The sequence below is a fragment of the Notechis scutatus genome, chromosome 4 (genome assembly GCF_049901735.1).
Source record: "Notechis scutatus isolate UNSWTSFEM ecotype Mainland chromosome 4, rNotScu1.2, whole genome shotgun sequence".
Taxonomy (NCBI): Eukaryota; Metazoa; Chordata; class Lepidosauria; order Squamata; family Elapidae; genus Notechis; species Notechis scutatus.
In genome coordinates, this window is record NC_142012.1 from 69,005,603 (window position 1) to 69,023,911 (window position 18,309).

Sequence of the window (18,309 nt, forward strand, 5' to 3'; positions counted from 1 at the left end):
TGCAGTGTGAAAGTTTTTGCATTCTACAGAATTTTGCATTCTTAGGATAGGATAGGATAGGATAGGATAGGATGGCTCTCTCTTGCTGGCCTCTTTGCATCCACATATAAATATACAGGTTGTTTTGTATTTAGCATCTATAAAGGCATATGGCAAACCTGCAAGCTTGTATTTTGTTGATCCTAATAAAATGATGGAGATAACTACTGCTGTCTGTTGATGTGATTAAAACACCAAGTCAAGAACCTGGAGAGCACGAGTTCTAGTTCGATCACAGGCACAAAGCCAGCTGTGTGATCTTGGGCCAGTCTTTCCCTCAGCTCTACGAAGGAGGCAAACGACAAAACCACTTTTGAAATCTTTCCAAGGAAAGCGCAGGGGCTTGTCCAGGCAGTGGCCAAGAGTCAAGACTAACTCAAAAGCACCAAAAAGCACGTTCTGTGTCTTCCTGACACAGGTTTTAGGTTTATACGTTGTTTTTGCAAACCTAATTATGCATTTACTTCAGAGATTATATTAAAGGAAGCAAAACAGGACACAATTCCATTTAAGGGAGAGCCAGAAAAAAGGTGCGTGGAAAAAAGGTGCTTTCTCCTGCTTGATAAATCAATGAAGCAGGAGGTACTCTTGCCTGACAACAAGAAATGCTAAAAACTTAAAGATGTTATTCATCCTCTCCCCCATGGAGATTCTCAACCCTAGAAGTTTTGGCTGCCTGTTTTGTTTTGTTTTTTCCCATCAACTTTGAGGTCAGAGTCAGCCCCGAAAAAGGGTAACCTCTTCCCACGACCAATTGAGTGCCAAGCTGCTCTCACCTCCTCTTTCTCCCATTAGGGGAAATCAGAGTCTTCCGCCAGCCCTTCTCTCTCTCCTGCACCCTTCCAGAGCGTGAGAACCAGGCAAAGCCTGGAGAGAGAGAGCCCCCAGCGTAAACAGCCTCGCTCCATGAGACAAGGAGGAGGAAGAGCCAGGAAAAACTTTCTCGGCGGGGCTTCCTGATTTAAGAAACAAGGAAGCAGGGCTGGTTTCCAGTGGGGGGGCGGAGGAAAGGACAGTCGGTGCCCACAACGTTTGGCCCCGGGGGTGGGTGGGAGGGGGGTTTGCAGGTGAACCTGAAGCCCACCTGGCTTCTCACTTACTTGATGTCTTCCCAGACTTCGGGGCCGTAATTTCGAATCACCAGCAGCTCCAGGGCGTGATTGACAAAACCATACTGTCAAAAGATAAAAAGGGGGAGGGAGGGAAAGTCTTTTGTGGCTACAAGGCTTTGAAGCAAAAGAGGAGCAAAAGAGGGAGAAGAAGATGGGTGGAAACCCCAGACAAGAGGGCGTGCATAAGCGCAGCAATCGTGCCTACCGTCCCTGTCCTATTGTTTTGTTTTTAATTTTTCTTATAAGCATCTACCTCATGTATTCAAAACTGTATTCTTATACTTATATATTCTTATATATCTTATATATATATATATTCTTATATTCTTATATATTCTTTTATATATAATATTATATATACATACACACACACACACACACACACACACACACACACACACATATAAATACCCGAACAAAGCTGAATGCCATACATATAATATTTAGATAGATAGATAGATAGATAGATAGATAGATAGATAGATAGATAGATAGATATAGATAGATAGATATATAGATAAATAGATGTATTATATAATATTATATATTCTTATATAATATAATATTATATATTATATTCGTATATATTCTTATATATCTTGTAAGCGAGTTTACAAATCAAATAAATACTAAAAGAAAAAGAAAAAAAGCCCAGGTGGGAAAGCTGGCAACTGCCCCTTCATCTATTCCAGGGATTTAATGCTTCTTATCCAAGACAAATCTGAATGCCCCACTGAAGGAGTTAAAATTATTATTAAATTAAAATTATTATTAAATTATTATTCAATTAAAATGTTAAAATTGGCACAGAAGGGCGGGGGGGGCCATCCGGAGTGGGACGGATAGGAAGGAGCCGGGCGGGCCGCTGCATCCCCTCAGCTTACGTCGTCCCCCTTTCCCCCCCATCTTCTCTTCCTACCTTCTTCCCCCCCTTTCACCTCCCCACCTCAAGCACCGCGCATCTTTGCCTTCCCCGCTTCCCGCTGCTTCGAAGGCGACCGACCCCAAAAAGCACCCAGCTCCGACGGGCCTTTGCGAAGCGGTCGCCCCCGGACACTCACCATCGCGCCTGCCGTCTAGCACAGCCCCGTCCCCGGCTTGACGGGGCGGACGCCGTTCCAGGAGCGGCAAAAAAAAAGAAAGAAAAGACCGAAGAAGAGGCAGCAAAAAAGCAGCAGCTCGGCGCGCCAGCCGCCCCCGCGTGGGGGGGGACATTCTCTGATTGTCACCGAGCCGTAGCCAATCGCAAGATCAAGCCAGGAGAGGTGGCTTCCAATCAAAAAGCGGAGAGGAGGAATTTGGGCGCTCTTCTGGCTCCGGGGGGGGGGGGAGGAAAATGGATTCGAGGGTCGGAGAATGCGGGCAGGCGCGTAGACAAAGCTCGCGAAGGCGGGAATGATCCCCCTCGGCTGTGGGGCAGAGAGAAGGGGAAGAAGATGCGGAACGTCGCCTTTGAAGTGCGAGGCCCCCGATCCTGTGAGAACAGGATCTCTTCCCTGTTGCGCACCCCTCGTACCGCTTTCCCCCAGTAATAATATGAACACGCTGCCCGGTCGCCTTAGGGACCGGTTGGCTTTTTCCTGAGAGAGATTTTTACTTTTTTATTTATTTATTTATTTTTATTTTTCTATAAAAAATAAAAACATATGTCTTTCGAGAAATTGAATTTTTTTCGGCCTTGCAGGGAAACTGCCCCTGCTATATTTCATTGCCTTGGCTGTACTTGAATGAATAGAGTCCGAATAGAATAGAGTAGAATAGAATAGAATAGAATAGAATAGAATAGAATAGAATAGAATATATATTGGATGAAGAATAGAATAGAATATTGGGATGAAGAATAGAATAGAATTAGAATAGAATAGAAATAGAGTAGAATTAGAATAGAATAGAATTAGAATAGAAATAGACTAGAGTAGAATAGAATAGAATATATATTGGATGAAGAATAGAATATTGGGATGAAGAATAGAATAGAATTAGAATAGAATAGAATTAGAATAGAATAGAAATAGAGTAGAATTAGAATAGAATCAGAATATATATTGAATGAAGAATAGAATAGAATATTGGGATGAAGAATAGAATAGAATTAGAATAGAATAGAATTAGAATAGAATCAATAGAATCAGAATAGAATAGAATAGAATATATATTGGATGAAGAATAGAATAGAATATTGGGATGAAGAATAGAATAGAAATAGAATAGAATAGAAATGGAATAGAATAGAATTAGAATAGAATAGAATAGAATAGAATAGACTTCTTTACTGGCCAAGTGTGATTGGACACACAAGGAATTTGTCTTGGTGTAAATACTCTCAGTATACATAAAGAAAATGTACATTAGTTAAGAATCAGGAATCATAACGTACAACACTTAATGATAGTCATAGGGTACAATAAGCAATTGAATCATACTAGGAAACAGTCAATATAAATCGTAAGGATACAAGCAACAAAGTTACAGTCCTACAATCACAAGTGGGAGGCGATGGGTGATAAGGAGTGGTGAGAAGATTAACAGTAATAGTAGTGTACACTTTGTAAATAGTTGAATAGTGTTGAGGGAATTATTTGTTTAGCAGAGTGATGGCTTTCGGGAAAATTTCCCCTCCAGGAAGTACAGTATAAAGATTCTTGTAATGGCGATATATGTTACTTTTTTATTTATTTATTAATTTTGTTTTCCGCCCATCTCGCCAACAAGGATATCTGGGTGGCTTACAACACTAACATGAAGCTGTAAATATATGAATGAATATATAAAATCACATTCAAATTAAAAATGCAAATTATAACTAACGATGGGGAGGAAGGGAGGAGACTATGGGGGAGAGGAGGGAACTGCTATTAGTTGAGCAATCAACCAGTGTGAAATTTCCCCTTTGGAGCCCCAAGCCAACTGGCAGAGCCAGATCTTCAGGCTTTTGTGGAAGCCCTCTGATGCAACAAGCTCATGGGTGGTGCCTGTTGATCCTTAGATAGTCTGCCCCATCAAGAACTGGACATTACAGATTGTCCCTTTACAGTCTGTTCCAGTTCATTTCAGTTGCCAATTGACAATGAAGATGTGGATTCTTTGTCTGGAACCCACATTATGTATCTGATATTCACACAGTTGAGAAAGCCCAGAAATATTTCACAAGATAGAGTTCTCCACTCCTCTACTCGTTGCAGAATACCTTATGCCACCAGACTCGAAATGCTATACCTAGAAAACCTAGAACTATGCCGCCTTCAGTCCGATCTAAGTATAGTATATAAAATCATATATTGCAATGTCCTACCTGTCAATGAATACTTCAGCTTCATCCATAACAACACAAGAGCAAACAATAGATACAAACTCAAGGTTAATCGAACCAAACTTGATTGCAGGAAATATGACTTCAGCAACAAAGTGGTCAATGTCTGGAATACTCTACTTGACTCTGTGGTTTCTTCCCCAAACCCCAAAAACTTTAACCTTAGACTGTCTACTATTGACCTCACCCCTTTCCTAAGAGGTCTGTAGGGGGCATGTATAAGCGCACCAACATGCCTACCGTCCCTGTCCTCTTGTTTCTTTTTATTTTTATTTTTTATTTGTCTTATATGTATCCATGTATTCATAACTATATTTTTACTTATACCTATTATCTTGTAAGCAATTGACAAACCAAATAAATAAATAAAATAAATAAATTCTATTGTAGCTTAGATCTCATTAATAATTGCATAGGGAAGAGCCAATTTGACAACACTCAGCTGAAATTATAATTACAACTGAATGACCAGGAGTAACAATACTAGCATGGACTGTTGCCCAAGGAAATGGGAAAATACTGTGATTATTTACCAAATTGCTTCATCATTAAAGTGAACATTAAAAACGGGCTAAAAACCATAACATTTTCCCAAATTATATCTGTACATAGATGGCAAGTAAAACAAGGATAAGGGATATGAGCCTCTTCATTACTGAATTACAACTTTCCTAACTGTTATGGTGTGGGAAGCCCTGCCCCCCAAGAGAATGAAATATTTTGGAGAATATTAAAAGAGGCAGAATATTATATTTCCCCAAAAAGGAAATGGAGAAAAATCTTAACAGAAAGCAGCCCCATAGCCTCAAGCAGAAGCCTCAAGTCTTTAGATATGAATACTTTGTCCCATTAAGAAATCCAGGCCAATCTGTTCATAAACAAAACATCTTCAGCCCAGCTACCCCAGAGTTTATTTATTTTATTTTATTTATTTATTTGATTTGCCAATTGTTTACAAGATAATAAGTATAAGTGTATACATAGTTGTGAATACATGAAATGGGTACATATAAGAAAAATAAAAGAATAAGAGAAACAATAGGACAGGGACGGTAGGCACGATGGTGCGCTTATGCACGCCCCCTACAGACCTCTTAGGAAAGGGGTGAGGTCAATAGTAGACAGTCTAAGGTTAAAGTTTTTGGGGTTTGGGGAAGAGACTATAGAGTCGGGTAGAGTATTCCAGACATTGACCACTCTATTGCTGAAGTCGTATTTCCTGCAATCAAGTTTGGTGCGGTTTACTTTGAGTTTGTATCTATTGTGTGCTCTTGTGTTGTTATGGTTGAAGCTGAAGTATTCATTGACAGGTAGGACGTTGCAATGTATGATTTTATATACCATGCTTAAGTCAGACCGAAGACGGCGTAATTCAAGGTTTTCTAGTTTTAGAATTTCAAGTCTGGTGGCATAAGGTATTCTACAACGAGTAGAAGAGTGGAGAACTCTTCTTGTGAAATATTTCTGGACTTTCTCAATTGTGCTAATATCAGATAAGTAATGAGGGTTCCAGACTGATGAACTGTATTCGAGTATTGGTCTAGCAAATGTTTTGTATGCTCTGGTTAGTAGTGTGATATTACCAGAGAAAAAACTACGTAGGATTAGGTTAACAACTCTTAATGCCTTTTTGGCTATGTAGTTGCAGTGGGCTCTAGCACTTAGATCATTAGAGGTGAGTATTCCAAGGTCCTTTACAGAGCTTGGGTCATCAACAAGATCTTGACTATTCAGCTTGTATTTTATTTTCTGATTTTTTTTTGCCAATATGTAAGACAGAGCATTTATTTGTTGAGATTTGAAGTTGCCATTTGTTTGACCATTCAGATACATAGTCAAGATCTTTTTGTAGGGTAGCAGTATTGTCTGTGGTATTGAACAGCTTTACATCATCAGTGAAGAGAACGTAATTGCTCTTAATATGATCACAGAGGTCGTTTATGTAGAGTATGAAGAGAGTTGGTCCTAGAACACTGCCCTGGGGGACACCACTATTGACAGGTACTGGATTTGATAGAACGCTCCCGATTTTGACCATTTGTTGTCTGTTTGACAGGAATGCTTCTATCCAGTTATTCAGTTGTCCAGAGATACCATAGGATTTTATTTTTAGGAGTAGTTTGTCGTGTACCACTGAATCAAAGGCTTTACAGAAGTCTATGTAGATTGCGTCAATTGCTTTGCCCTGGTCGAGTTGTGTCGTCCATATGTTTTTGCAGTGTAAGAGTTGCAGATTACAGGATAGTTTTTTTCTGAAACCAAATTGTTTATTGGAGAGTAGGTTGTTTGTCTCTAAGTGGAGGATGATGGATTGGTTAATAATTGATTCCATGACTTTACAGGTGACGCAGCATAAGGAGATTGGCCTGTAATTTTCAACTAGGCTTGGGTCTCCCTTTTTGAAGATGGGGATGACTGTGGCTTGTGACCATAGGTTAGGCAAGGAGCTGGTCCTGAAAGATTTTTCAAAGATTATGCTTAGAGGTTTGGCTATGGCAGTGGATAGCTTTCTTAAGAAGTAGGCACATATTCCATCCGGTCCAATAGATAGAGATGGTTTTAGATTGCGTAGTGATTTTTCGACATTGTCTTCTGTGAAATCGATATGTATTAGATCATTGTTGTTATCTGTGGTACGGCTAGGAAATACTGGGCATGATCCATTGCTGTTTACAAATACTGAGCCGAAGAATGTGTTAAAGATGTTGGCTTTAATGGTGTCGTCGTTGCAGTCTTTACCATCAGGTCCTATCAAGGGAGGGATGGACCTTGAGTCTTTTAGTTTGTTGTTTACAAAATTGTAAAAAGCTCGGGTGGAATTGGTGCTTAGAAGGTTTTCCTCTTGTTTAATGTGATAATTGGTGCATTCAGTCTTTATCTGGTGGCATAAATTTTTGTATCGGTTTTTGAAATTGGCAACGTGACCAGATTTGTTTTTCCGCCAGAGTGATCTCTTTTTGGATTGAAGTTTCCTTATTGATATGGGTAATCTGCTTTTTTGTTTTGTTTTGGGAGTTGTTGTTGGAACATATAGTTTGATGACTCTTTTGACTTCAAGTAAAAATATGTTATAATGGTCTTCAACGGTATTGCATCCAGTGAATAGAGATTGCCAATCAAGGGATGAGAAGATCGTTGTCTATAAGATCATAGTTGCCTTTTTGAAGTTACAATAGGGGATTACATCATTGTGGTGATTTTTGTGTGGATGTATGTTGAGACAAAAGTCAATCATATTGTGGTCACTACTGGAAAAGGGTTCTTTAGTTTGTATTCCGTAAATTAGGTTCAAACTGTTGCAGAAGATGAGATCGAGGCAGTTGTTTAGTCTAGTGTTGTTGATTACTAGTTGTTCCAGTCCCAGATTTGTAATAGCATTGTAGAAGGTTGTGTGTATGATTTCAGTTGTACAATCATTTAGGGTCCAGTCAATATGAGGTAGATTGAAATCACCAAGAAGGATAAAAGGGTATGGGCAGGATGCAGCCCATGTTAGTAATGTATTTAGCTTGTTTACATGTTCGATGTCATAATCAGGTGCTCTGTAACATAGTAAGAATCGAATTGTGATATTTGAGGATAGTTCACAGATGATGGTTTCAGGAAGGGCAAGCTCCTGGGTAACTTGGATATTTTTAGATGTAAGGATTTTTATAGAATATAGCAACACCACCTCCTCGACGATTTTCACGATCTGATCTGTAAACATGATAGTCTCTTACTGTGGTAATGGAGTCGGGGAGAGATGCATTGAGCCATGTTTCACAGACAAATATAATGTCGAAGTTAGCCATATTTAGGAGGAAGAGAAATTCAGGTATTTTATTCACGAGGCTTCTTGCATTGAGTAGTTTGCATTTAAGGCCGGCAGTAGTTGGAATTGAGGTAGTTGGGGCGTGCGTGCCAGTCTTGGGTGATGGTGGATCGGTTGAGGTAGGGTTGTGGTTGAGGGTAAAAAGCTGAGTATTGGGTTGCGTGGCTTACTTTTGATACAGTCAGCATGGTAGTCAATGTACAGGTCCTTCTCTCCATTGTCTAGATGGTTTTTGAGTTCGATGCGGAGTACACGGGAGCGGGCACGTTGCTGTATGGTTAGGTCAGGGCGGCAACGGAGGTTCTTATGGTTGGTGTTGGTTTTGGCGAGTGAGTTTATAGTATAAATGAATTTACGTTTGCTTGATTCATTTTTGCAAATGACCCTGCACAAGCGTGGGGCCACAGAGCCGTCTCTATTTTTGAGCTCTCGGTCGATGCGGGAAATGTCAAGTATTTCATCAGCGGAGATGGTTGATGCTTGATAATTTCTGATGATGTTTCAGACAGTTGTGATGTCATCATTGACATTGATGTCTTCTAGACCAAATAAGATGGCGTTTGGACGTTTCCGTTCACGCTCAACGGCTTCTCTGATGAGGATTGGGATATCAATATTTGTCTGGGTTGTGTTTATTTGTGGATTGGGTTTTGGATTGGATTGTGGTTGTTTGGTAGAGATGTGGTTTGTAGCTATTGGATGTTCAGGTTTTTGCGTTGTGTCTTTTTTTTCAAGGTTGGATATTCTTTCTTTTACGGCATCCAGGGATGCTACTATGATGTTGAGGGATGTTTTAATGGTTTCGATGGTAGGGGATGTTTCAATGGTTTCAATGGTATCAACTCTTTCAGACAGATCCAGTTTGGGTCTGCATGATTTGCAGAAATATGGAAACTCATTGGATGATTTTAGGTATTGAATCATCTGCTCAGGTAATCCCAAGCAGTCATGATGAGTGTATTTTTACACAGAGAACATTTGATGGAGTTTTCATTATCCTTTAGATTTTTGTAGCATTTAAGGCATGTGCAGGAGTCTTGTGGTTCATTGGTGGGGATCATCTTCTCTTTAGGTTGTGGTTTGACGTAGGATTTTCTTTTTGGCATGGTAGGATTGTTAAAATAGTACGTTGATTGAATTAATTAAAGGAACAATTTTGGGTAATCTATATAGCCAATATTACATCAAACAATCAATTGCAGTAATCTCTCAAGTCAGATAATATTCCTGAGCAACAATCAGCCTGAACAATTAATTACTCTAATCACTAATCAATTAATTACACTAATCATTAATCACACTGTTCATTTAAATTCACTAGATCAATGATTTTGCTATTCAATTAAATTACATGAATTTTGATCTTTTAAACTAGTCAGTAATCACACTATTTGCACTAAACACTCTAATCACACTAATCAATTAAAAACAATAAATCAGTTAAACCATTAATAAAATATTTTATAGAAATTGATTATCTAATCGTTGATATAGGTGATGAGGTAGAAAAGTTGTAAGATTTGAGGTAATGAGGTAGTATTAAGAGTCTGCAAGGAACGGGTTAATTGTTTAACTGGCAGCTGAATGGGAGGAATTTATCGCTGTTTGAATAGCAGATCGCTATTACTCTGTAAACAGGAAGTTGTAACACAATGATCCAAGGGTTTTTATCTGAGTGAAGGAAAGATTGAACAGCTCACAGGAAACTATTTGTTTTTGTTTTCCCTTGATGAATGAGATGGCCCTCGCCCGCTTGCCTTTGCGCCTCCGGGCTGTCTGTTTGCGCTCTTTCGCGGGTCGTGAGAACGCTCGCTCCGTGCCCCGAACGAATCTTTGTATCTTTGTCTTCTCTTACTTTTCCCTTCTCTCGTGACGATCGAGGATGCTCTATCCGCCGTCCCGTTTATCTCTAATTACTTCTTAGTCCAGGTTTCTTCAGCTTTCACGTGGGCCGATATTGTTTTGAAAGGCCAGCAATCCGCCAAACGTTTACTCTAAACTAGTTCTATTCGAGTCTAAGTCCCGAGGGCGCCAAGCAAGAGGCCCCGTCGGGCTATCTAGGCGAAGTTCGCCTGATGCCGCCGTTTCCCTCACCGTCTTCCTGCCCCGCCGATCACGGGCGCCGCCATCCGATCACGGGCGCCGCCATCCGAGGCAGATTCTTGGGGCGCTGATAAGATCGCGCCTGCAGTCCCCACTTTCTCTTGGGGGAGATGATTCTGCCGGCCCTTCCCGATCGTTTCCCGGCACTTTCTCTTTCCCCTCTGGGGCTGTTTCCTTTCCCCTCTGGGGCTGTTTCCCCAAACTCCACTCGGGAAATCCGCTGCTCGAAACGCCGCTGGGATTCCGAGCTCGATTCCTCCGTGGGCTCCTTTCTCTTCGGGCTGAACCCGGGACCTTCTCGAGACTCGGCGCCCGCCTGCGGTCCGATTGAAAGCGCGCTCTCGGCGGACCGCGTTTCTCCTGGACCCTGACTGGGTATTCAGGACTTACCGAGCTTCTCCGCTGAGCTCCCGGACAACGATATCCCTCAGGAGAACGTTAGGATGAGTTGAAGTATAAGGTGGCCAAACTCACTGAACAAATAACTTGCTTAGCTACGGAAATTTTGGGCTGAGCTGTGGTCGTAAGTCAAGGACTACCCTGCATTGGAAGGGGATGGGGGGGAGCTTGGCTCCTCTAGGAGTTTGCCAGGCACTGGACTAGAGACTAGAAGAGGGGTGTCCAACCTTGGCAACTTTAAGACTTGTGGTGGCAACTTTAAGACTTGTTAACTTTAAGACTTGTTGATAGGATTGAGAATCTACATTTCCCTGAGGAAAGGCCACATAATAGGATATACCCACCACCATTAGAATAGTAAAAGACACAAAGTTCACTTATGTTGCACAACCCCCTGAAGCATCTCAAACACAAACCCCCAGAAACTTGTAAAGATCCATCCACTCATTCAGCCATTTTGTCAGCCACCCCAGAAGCATTGCTGTTGTCACTGAAGTTTCTGGAAACAAAATAAACCTTCTTTGCTTGCAGTCAGTCATCCTCCATTTTATTTGAAACCAGACCGGATTTTTCTTCCTACAATGGATTATCGTGAGGAAAATTGGTAACTGTAATAGAACGATATTTTGAGATCCACAGTTTTACCACCCATTGGAATGCCAAGTGTTTCAAAATTATTTCTTAAGGTCTCATTTAAAATGTTTCCTTCTACCACCCCGGGTCTTCAGAGATCCATTTTAAAATTGCAGCAATGTACTGTACTGTACTATACTATCTTGCAAAAGGCATCAGTAATATACTGAACAATTGTATGAAATACCTCTTGGCAGAAATAAACCATATTGGTGTCTTCTACTTTTTTGAAAATAACTGATAAAAATATGGAATACAATGATTGATTCAAAGCAATAATGTGAATTCAGAGGTATGTTATTATTGGGCATTTAATTATACTGTAGTTATTAACATCTATGGAGTAGAAAAAGATAAATTGTAAATTATTATATATGTTTTGATGATGACACAAAATTAGCTCTTGTCAGCATTATCCAAGCTTCTCATTATCAAAATTTATTACATTTTATTGCAAATTATGATTCAATTCAAGTCACTCCCTTCCAATTTGCATTTTATTGGTAAATAAAATGAAATATGAATCCAAATTTTCATGACACCCAGGTGCAATTGACTGAAAAAAAATCTGCAAATTGATTAAAAATCTGCAAATCAGAGCCTAGCTACATATCTAGTATGAAAAAGTGACATAATCCATCAGTGAAATCTAATCAAATAAAATTTCTATTATGATTGCTTTGTTCTTCAAATATAATCAGATGATTTTGCCAAACTGATTCGCTTTTTACAAATTACTGCATTCACTTTCTATATTTATAATTTACACTTTTCTGCTTCATCTGAATTTTTTTCATATCACTGAATTTACAAAATGTGATATATGAACTTATGGATTTTGATGTGCTTTTCACAGGCCTATATTTATAATTATTCAAATGTTCCTACATGTGTGTGAGAGAGAGGGAGGGAGGGAAGGAGAGAGATTGTTTGTCCCCATCTATCCATATAAATTGATTCCTATTTCTACAGGAAATATAAAGAAAGAATATGGTGGGAGGAGCTCTTTTGACATCAGTATTCCTATCCCTCAAAATGGCACTACTCCATTTTCTCTACACATCTTCAACTGACTTGACTAAATCAATCTGAAACAATCGGGCAATCTGGATTTTAATGCCCATACAATGTATTGTAATTCTACACAGCCGTGGTGGCACAATGGTTTAGAATGTAGTACATTACTGTGGCTAACTCATTGCTCACTCCAGGAGTTTGATTCTGAAAGGTTCAAGGTTGACTCAGCCTTCCATTCTTCTGAGGTCAGTAAAATGAGGACCCAGTTTGTTGGGGGCAAGAGGCTGACTCTGCGAACTGCATAGCGAGGGCTGTAAAACACTATGAAGTGGTATATAAGTCTAAGTGCTGTTGCTATTGCTACTTAGACATCCTCAAATACTGCAGCTCTCCAGATCAATACTTTTGAATCAGCCATGCCTATATCTATTAAATCTGTTATATAGAGAATTGTAGCTTTCCAAAATACATTACCTGGTTGATCATCCAGTGTTTTCAAATGATAAATTGGAACTTGATTTCTTCTACACAGAAATAATTTTCTGTACAGGTACTCAACTGTACTCAACTTACAACCACAATCGAGCCCAGAATTTATGTTGCTAAGTGAGAAATTTGTTAAATTTTCTTGCCACAATTGTTAAGTGAATCACTGCAGTTGTTAAATTAGTAACATGGTTGTTAAGTGAATCTGGCTTCCCCACTGCCTTTGCTTGTCAGAAGATAGTAAAAGGGGATTACATGGGACACTGCAACCGTCATAAATATGAACCAGTTGTCAAGCATCCGAATGTAAATCACATGATCATGGGGATGCTACAAAGGTCATAAGTGTGAAAAATAGTTATGTCACTTTTTTGGAAACATTGTAGCTGTGAATGGTCACTAAATGAATGGTTGTAAGTTGAGGACTGTGTGTATTGTCAAGATTAGTTATCTATTTGGACTTTCCTTGTATCCCATCCCTTATCTATCTGCATTTGTAGTGCAATAAAATTGAACACTTGCTATCATCTTTTGCCAGGCTTTTCATTAAAAGTCAATATTGAAAAATATTTTAGCTGATTATTTTACTTTACTTTTTTTTTTCCAAATATGCTGTCTATCATCAAGCTACATACTTTTTAAATTGAGTTAATGTGACACAAAGTTTACTTAACTTTGCTGAATAGTGGAAATATCTCTTCGGTCCTTTTATGGGCCAATTCCTGCTCTCAACACAACATATTAAAAATTGAATAGTATAACAGACAAGGCTGGTGATCTCTGATATGTTCTTTCTCAGCTAGTTTTTTCTTTCCTACCCTTCAACCAGAGATGAAACCTTAGTTATTTCAGTTTCCAGAGAAGTTTTCTAACTACATGCCAGTCATTCTCAGAGCCACACATTCCTAATTCAGAGCCAGTTGTTTAAGAATTATTTCAGCAAAGACACTATCAAGACTATATAAAATATATGAAAGGGTTAATTGGGTTGTGTTCATGTATTTCAGGATATGAGGTCTGAGTAGATATAAAAGAAAAGTAGAGTTTGTCTTCGCTTGCTACTCTGAAAAGCTACTCTGCTGTCAGCTCTGTAACCTCCGAAGCCCAAGGGACATATATTGTTAGAGGATTGTTTACTTTATTCCAAATTCCTGAACAGTTTATTATTTCTTTGACTGTATGTCTAACCTCATGTTCCAATATAACTGCATATTTAACATTCAGATCTACCCTTTGTACTTAGGAGAGAAACATCTTGAAATGTTGTATTTGGGTACTATGGAGCATTCTTAGCAATGGGTTATATGTTTGTATATGCCTCATATAAATGGAATTTCATGGCATTGAAAGAAAGTCATATAGTGCAAAGGAAACTTTGAATATGATTGATACAGACTGCATATAGGAAGGCAGTAACTTGTTCTCTTTTTCTAGTTCTTCTGTATAGCAATAGCACAGGTCATCATTTCTGATGAAAACTGGAAAGAAAGAAAGAAATTATATAGGCAAGATTTATCAAACAAGATAAATATTGGCATCTTCCATGCTCCCTACTAGCTGTAGAATCTTCTCTGATCATTGTTAGGATCCATAATAAAACATCCAAAGCAAATGTCTACTCCTGCTTAAAAATATCCACCATTTCCTATTGAAGTGATCTTTAACTTTCCACTAGAATATGACTTTATGGTACCTTTAAAACATTATTTTTTTATCCTGCAATCTGGACAAAATCCTCCCCTCCCTTGCTGCAGCTTCAGCCCGTGTCTACATCCGTGCAGCTACAGCCCGTGTTTAAAAAAAGCTTACTGAATAGTTTATTTATTTATGTATTTATTTATTTATTTATTTGATTTGCCAATTGTTTACAAGATAATAAGTATAAATGTATACATGTTGTGAATACTGAAGTACAAAAAAAAGAAAGAGAACAGACGGACGGTGGCACTGAATAGTAACACTGGTAAAATTATAACCCTTCATACAGAATTCTAAATCATAGGTGGAATCTGCATTTGAAGCAGGCTTGTTATCCAAAATGTGCCTTTCCAGCAAGTGACTAGTAAGTCTAGAAATCATCTTGAGATTTTCCAAAGCGTTATTTAACCAAGGGACCCTAAAATTCAAACTTTTTTTTACAAATGGACTATTGGTGTTGCTTTATGTCATTGATTTGTTCCAATTACACATTAGAGCCTGAAACCATATTTTAAAGCATCCCAACAATTTTTATATCATATCAGAAGAAAAAAAATAAGGCTAAAGATATGTTGTTTTTTTAAACTGAAATACAGAAGCTACTGTTTATGGAGAGGAAAAGTAGTAATACAAGATGTTTCAGTGATCTGAGTTTGGCTTTTTTTCTTTTTTTGTAGTTTCCCAATCTACACAGCGTGCCTAACATAGAACACAGATTCACTGGGCCAGGGAGCTCAAAGTTTTCTAATCCAACCCACCTGCTCAAGACAGGATCCCAATCAAGTAGTTATTCAGTCTGTTTTTGAAAACTTTAGTGATGGAGCATCCACAACTGTGGGAGGATAACTATTCCACTGATTAATTGTTCTCATCGTCAGAAAACTTCTCCTTGCTTCTAGGTTGGGTCTCTTTAACAAGGTTCCCCACATTACTTCTTGTCCTGCCTTCTGGTGCTTTGGAGAAAAAACCAATCCCTTCTTCACTGTGACAGCCCCTTAAATACTGGAATGCAGCTATCATGTCACCCCTTATCCTTCTCATTGTTAGGCTAGACATATCTAGCTCTCTCAACTGTTCATCAAATGGTTTAGCTTCCAGACCTCTTCTCTTATTAGGGGTGGGTGACATGATAGCTGTATTCCGGTATTTGAGGGGCTGTCACAGTGAAGAAGGAATTGGCTTTTTCTCCAAAGCACCAGAATTTCCAGGATTCATATGTCATATATATATATATGTTTTCTGAGGTTCTTGCGGGTATTTGTATGTGGATCTTCGGTTATTGGGTTTTCTCCCACGTAAATTGGAGTATCTAGGCACGTTTCGATGAAGTCTCATTCATCATCTTCAGGCTTGTGTCTTCGGCTCTGTGCTTCAGAGTAATGCTTCTTACTCTGAGAAGCACAGAGCCGAAGACACAAGCCTGAAGATGATGAATGAGACTTCATCGAAACGTTGCCTAGATACTTCCAATTTTACACGGGAGAAAACCCGAATAACCAAAGATAGATAGATAGATAGATAGATAGATAGATAGATAGATAGATAGATAGATATGGATATGTGTGTGTGTGTGTGTGTGTGTGTGTATAACTTGCACTGTACTAATTCTGTTCAATTTCTTCTTACTTTTGCAAAATTATGCAATTTTCTGGCTTAAAGTCATTTGATACAAATACAGCAAAGGGAAGAAAGAAATGAAACAATATAAGTACACTGCTCAAAAAAATAAAGGGAACACTTAAACAACACAATGGAACTCCAAATAAATCACACTTCTGTGAAATCAAACTGTCCACTTAGGGAGCAACACTGATTGACAATCAAATTCACATGCTGTTGTGCAAATGGAATAGACAACAGATGGAAAGCAGAGGCAGTTAGCAAGACATCCCCAATAAAGGAGTGGTTCTGCAGGTGGTGACCACAGACCACTTCTCAGTTCCTATGCTTTCTGGCTGATGGTTTGGTCACTTTTGAATGCTGGTGGTGCTTTCACTCTAGTGGTAGCAGGAGACGGAGTCTACAACCCACACAAGTGGCTCAGGTAGTGCAGTTCATCCAGGATGGCACATCAATGCGAGCTGTGGCAAGAAGGTTTGCTGTGTCTGTCAGCGTAGTGTCCAGAGCATGGAGGCGCCACCAGGAGACAGGCCAGTACATCAGGAGACATGGAGGAGGCCGTAGGAGGGCAACAACCCAGCATCAGGACCGCTACCTCCGCCTTTGTGCAAGGACGGACAGGAGGAGCACTGCCAGAGCCCTGCAAAATGACCTCCTGTGGGCCACAAGTGTGCATGTGGCTGCTCAAATGGTCAGAAACAGACTCCATGAGGGTGGTATGAGGGCCCGACATCCACAGGTGGGGGTTGTGCTTACAGCCCAACACCATGCAGGACGTTTGGCATTTGCCAGAGAACACCAAGATTAGCAAATTCGCCACTGGCGCCCTGTGCTCTTCACAGATGAAAGCAGGTTCACACTGAGCACGTGACAGACATGACAGGGTCTGGAGACACCGTGAAGAATGTTCTCCTTCCTGCAACATCCTCCAGCATGACCGGTTTGGCAGTGGGTCAGTAATGGTGTGGGGTGGCATTTTTTTAGGGGGCCACACACCCCTCCATGTGCTCGCCAGAAGTAGCCTGACTGCCATTAGGTACCGAGATCCTCAGACCCCTTGTGAGACCATATGCTGGTGCGGTTGGCCCTGGGTTCCTCCTAATGCAAGACAACGCTAGACCTCATGTGGCTGGAGTGTGTCAGCAGTTCCTGCAAGACGAAGGCATTGATGCTATGGACTGGCCCGCCTGTTCCCCAGACCTGAATCCAATTGAGCACATCTGGGACATCATGTCTCGCTCCATCCACCAACGCCACGTTGCACCACAGACTGTCCAGGAGTTGGGAGGAGATCTCTCAGGAGACCATTCGCCACCTCATCAGGAGCATGCCCAGGCGTTGTAGGGAGGTCATACAGTCACGTGGAGGCCAAACACACTACTGAGCCTCATTTTGACTTGTTTTAAGGACATTACATCAAAGTTGGATCAGCCTGTAGTGTTTTTTTCCACCTTAATTTTGAGTGTCACTCCAAATCCAGACCTCCCTGGGTTGCTAAATTTGATTTCCATTGATAATTTTTGTGTGATTTTGTTGTCAGCACATTCAACTATGTAATGAACAAAGTATTTAAGAAGAATATTTCATTCATTTAGATCTAGGATGTCTTATTTTTGTGTTCCCTTTATTTTTTTGAGCAGTGTATAATGGAATACAAATATTCATGTCCCATCAGTCACAAATTTGTGAAAGATGTTATATAATATGATCTAAAATAATATCTAATTCTCTGCATCATTAAACATACTATTTTTATTACCATGTGCTATCATTGATTTTTCCTCATTTCAGTGCCTCTGAAAATCAGCTATCCATGAAGGACTAAGAACATTGCAATGAAAAAGTTACTTATGTAGTTTTTCCTCCCATAATAGATGTGTTGCACAGCATGAACTGTGTGGTATCATCAGAAGTCCTATGTGGCCTCTGGATACCTAGAAACATTGTTTCCAAACTTTATAGTACATTTCATTTTAATATAAATTGTAAATGAAATGAAATGAGTCTTCAATTTCTCTACCCATTTTTTTCATATTATGGTGGTAGCATAACTCCCAAAGGACAAATATGTTTCTTAG

The 18,309-nt window shown here is 39.7% G+C and overlaps 1 protein-coding gene across 5 annotated transcripts in view; it reads right to left on the reverse strand.

Annotated features, from left to right (window-relative positions):
* Window positions 1-10,462, reverse strand: part of GUCY1B1 (guanylate cyclase 1 soluble subunit beta 1) — an 81,449-nt gene extending 70,987 nt beyond the window's left edge. For 4 of the 5 annotated variants that reach the window (XM_026675843.2, XM_026675844.2, XM_087963680.1 and 1 more), the window contains exons 1-2: window positions 2,213-2,353; window positions 1,140-1,213 (exon numbers count right to left, since the gene is read on the reverse strand). In XM_026675843.2, coding sequence (XP_026531628.1) covers window positions 1,140-1,213; window positions 2,213-2,215 — 77 coding nt within the window. In that variant the 5' untranslated portion in view covers window positions 2,216-2,353. Of the gene's footprint in view, window positions 1-1,139; window positions 1,215-2,212; window positions 2,354-10,453 lie in introns of those variants that run through there. The other variant, XM_087963678.1, reaches the window with a different exon arrangement.
* Window positions 10,463-18,309: the final 7,847 nt, after the last annotated feature.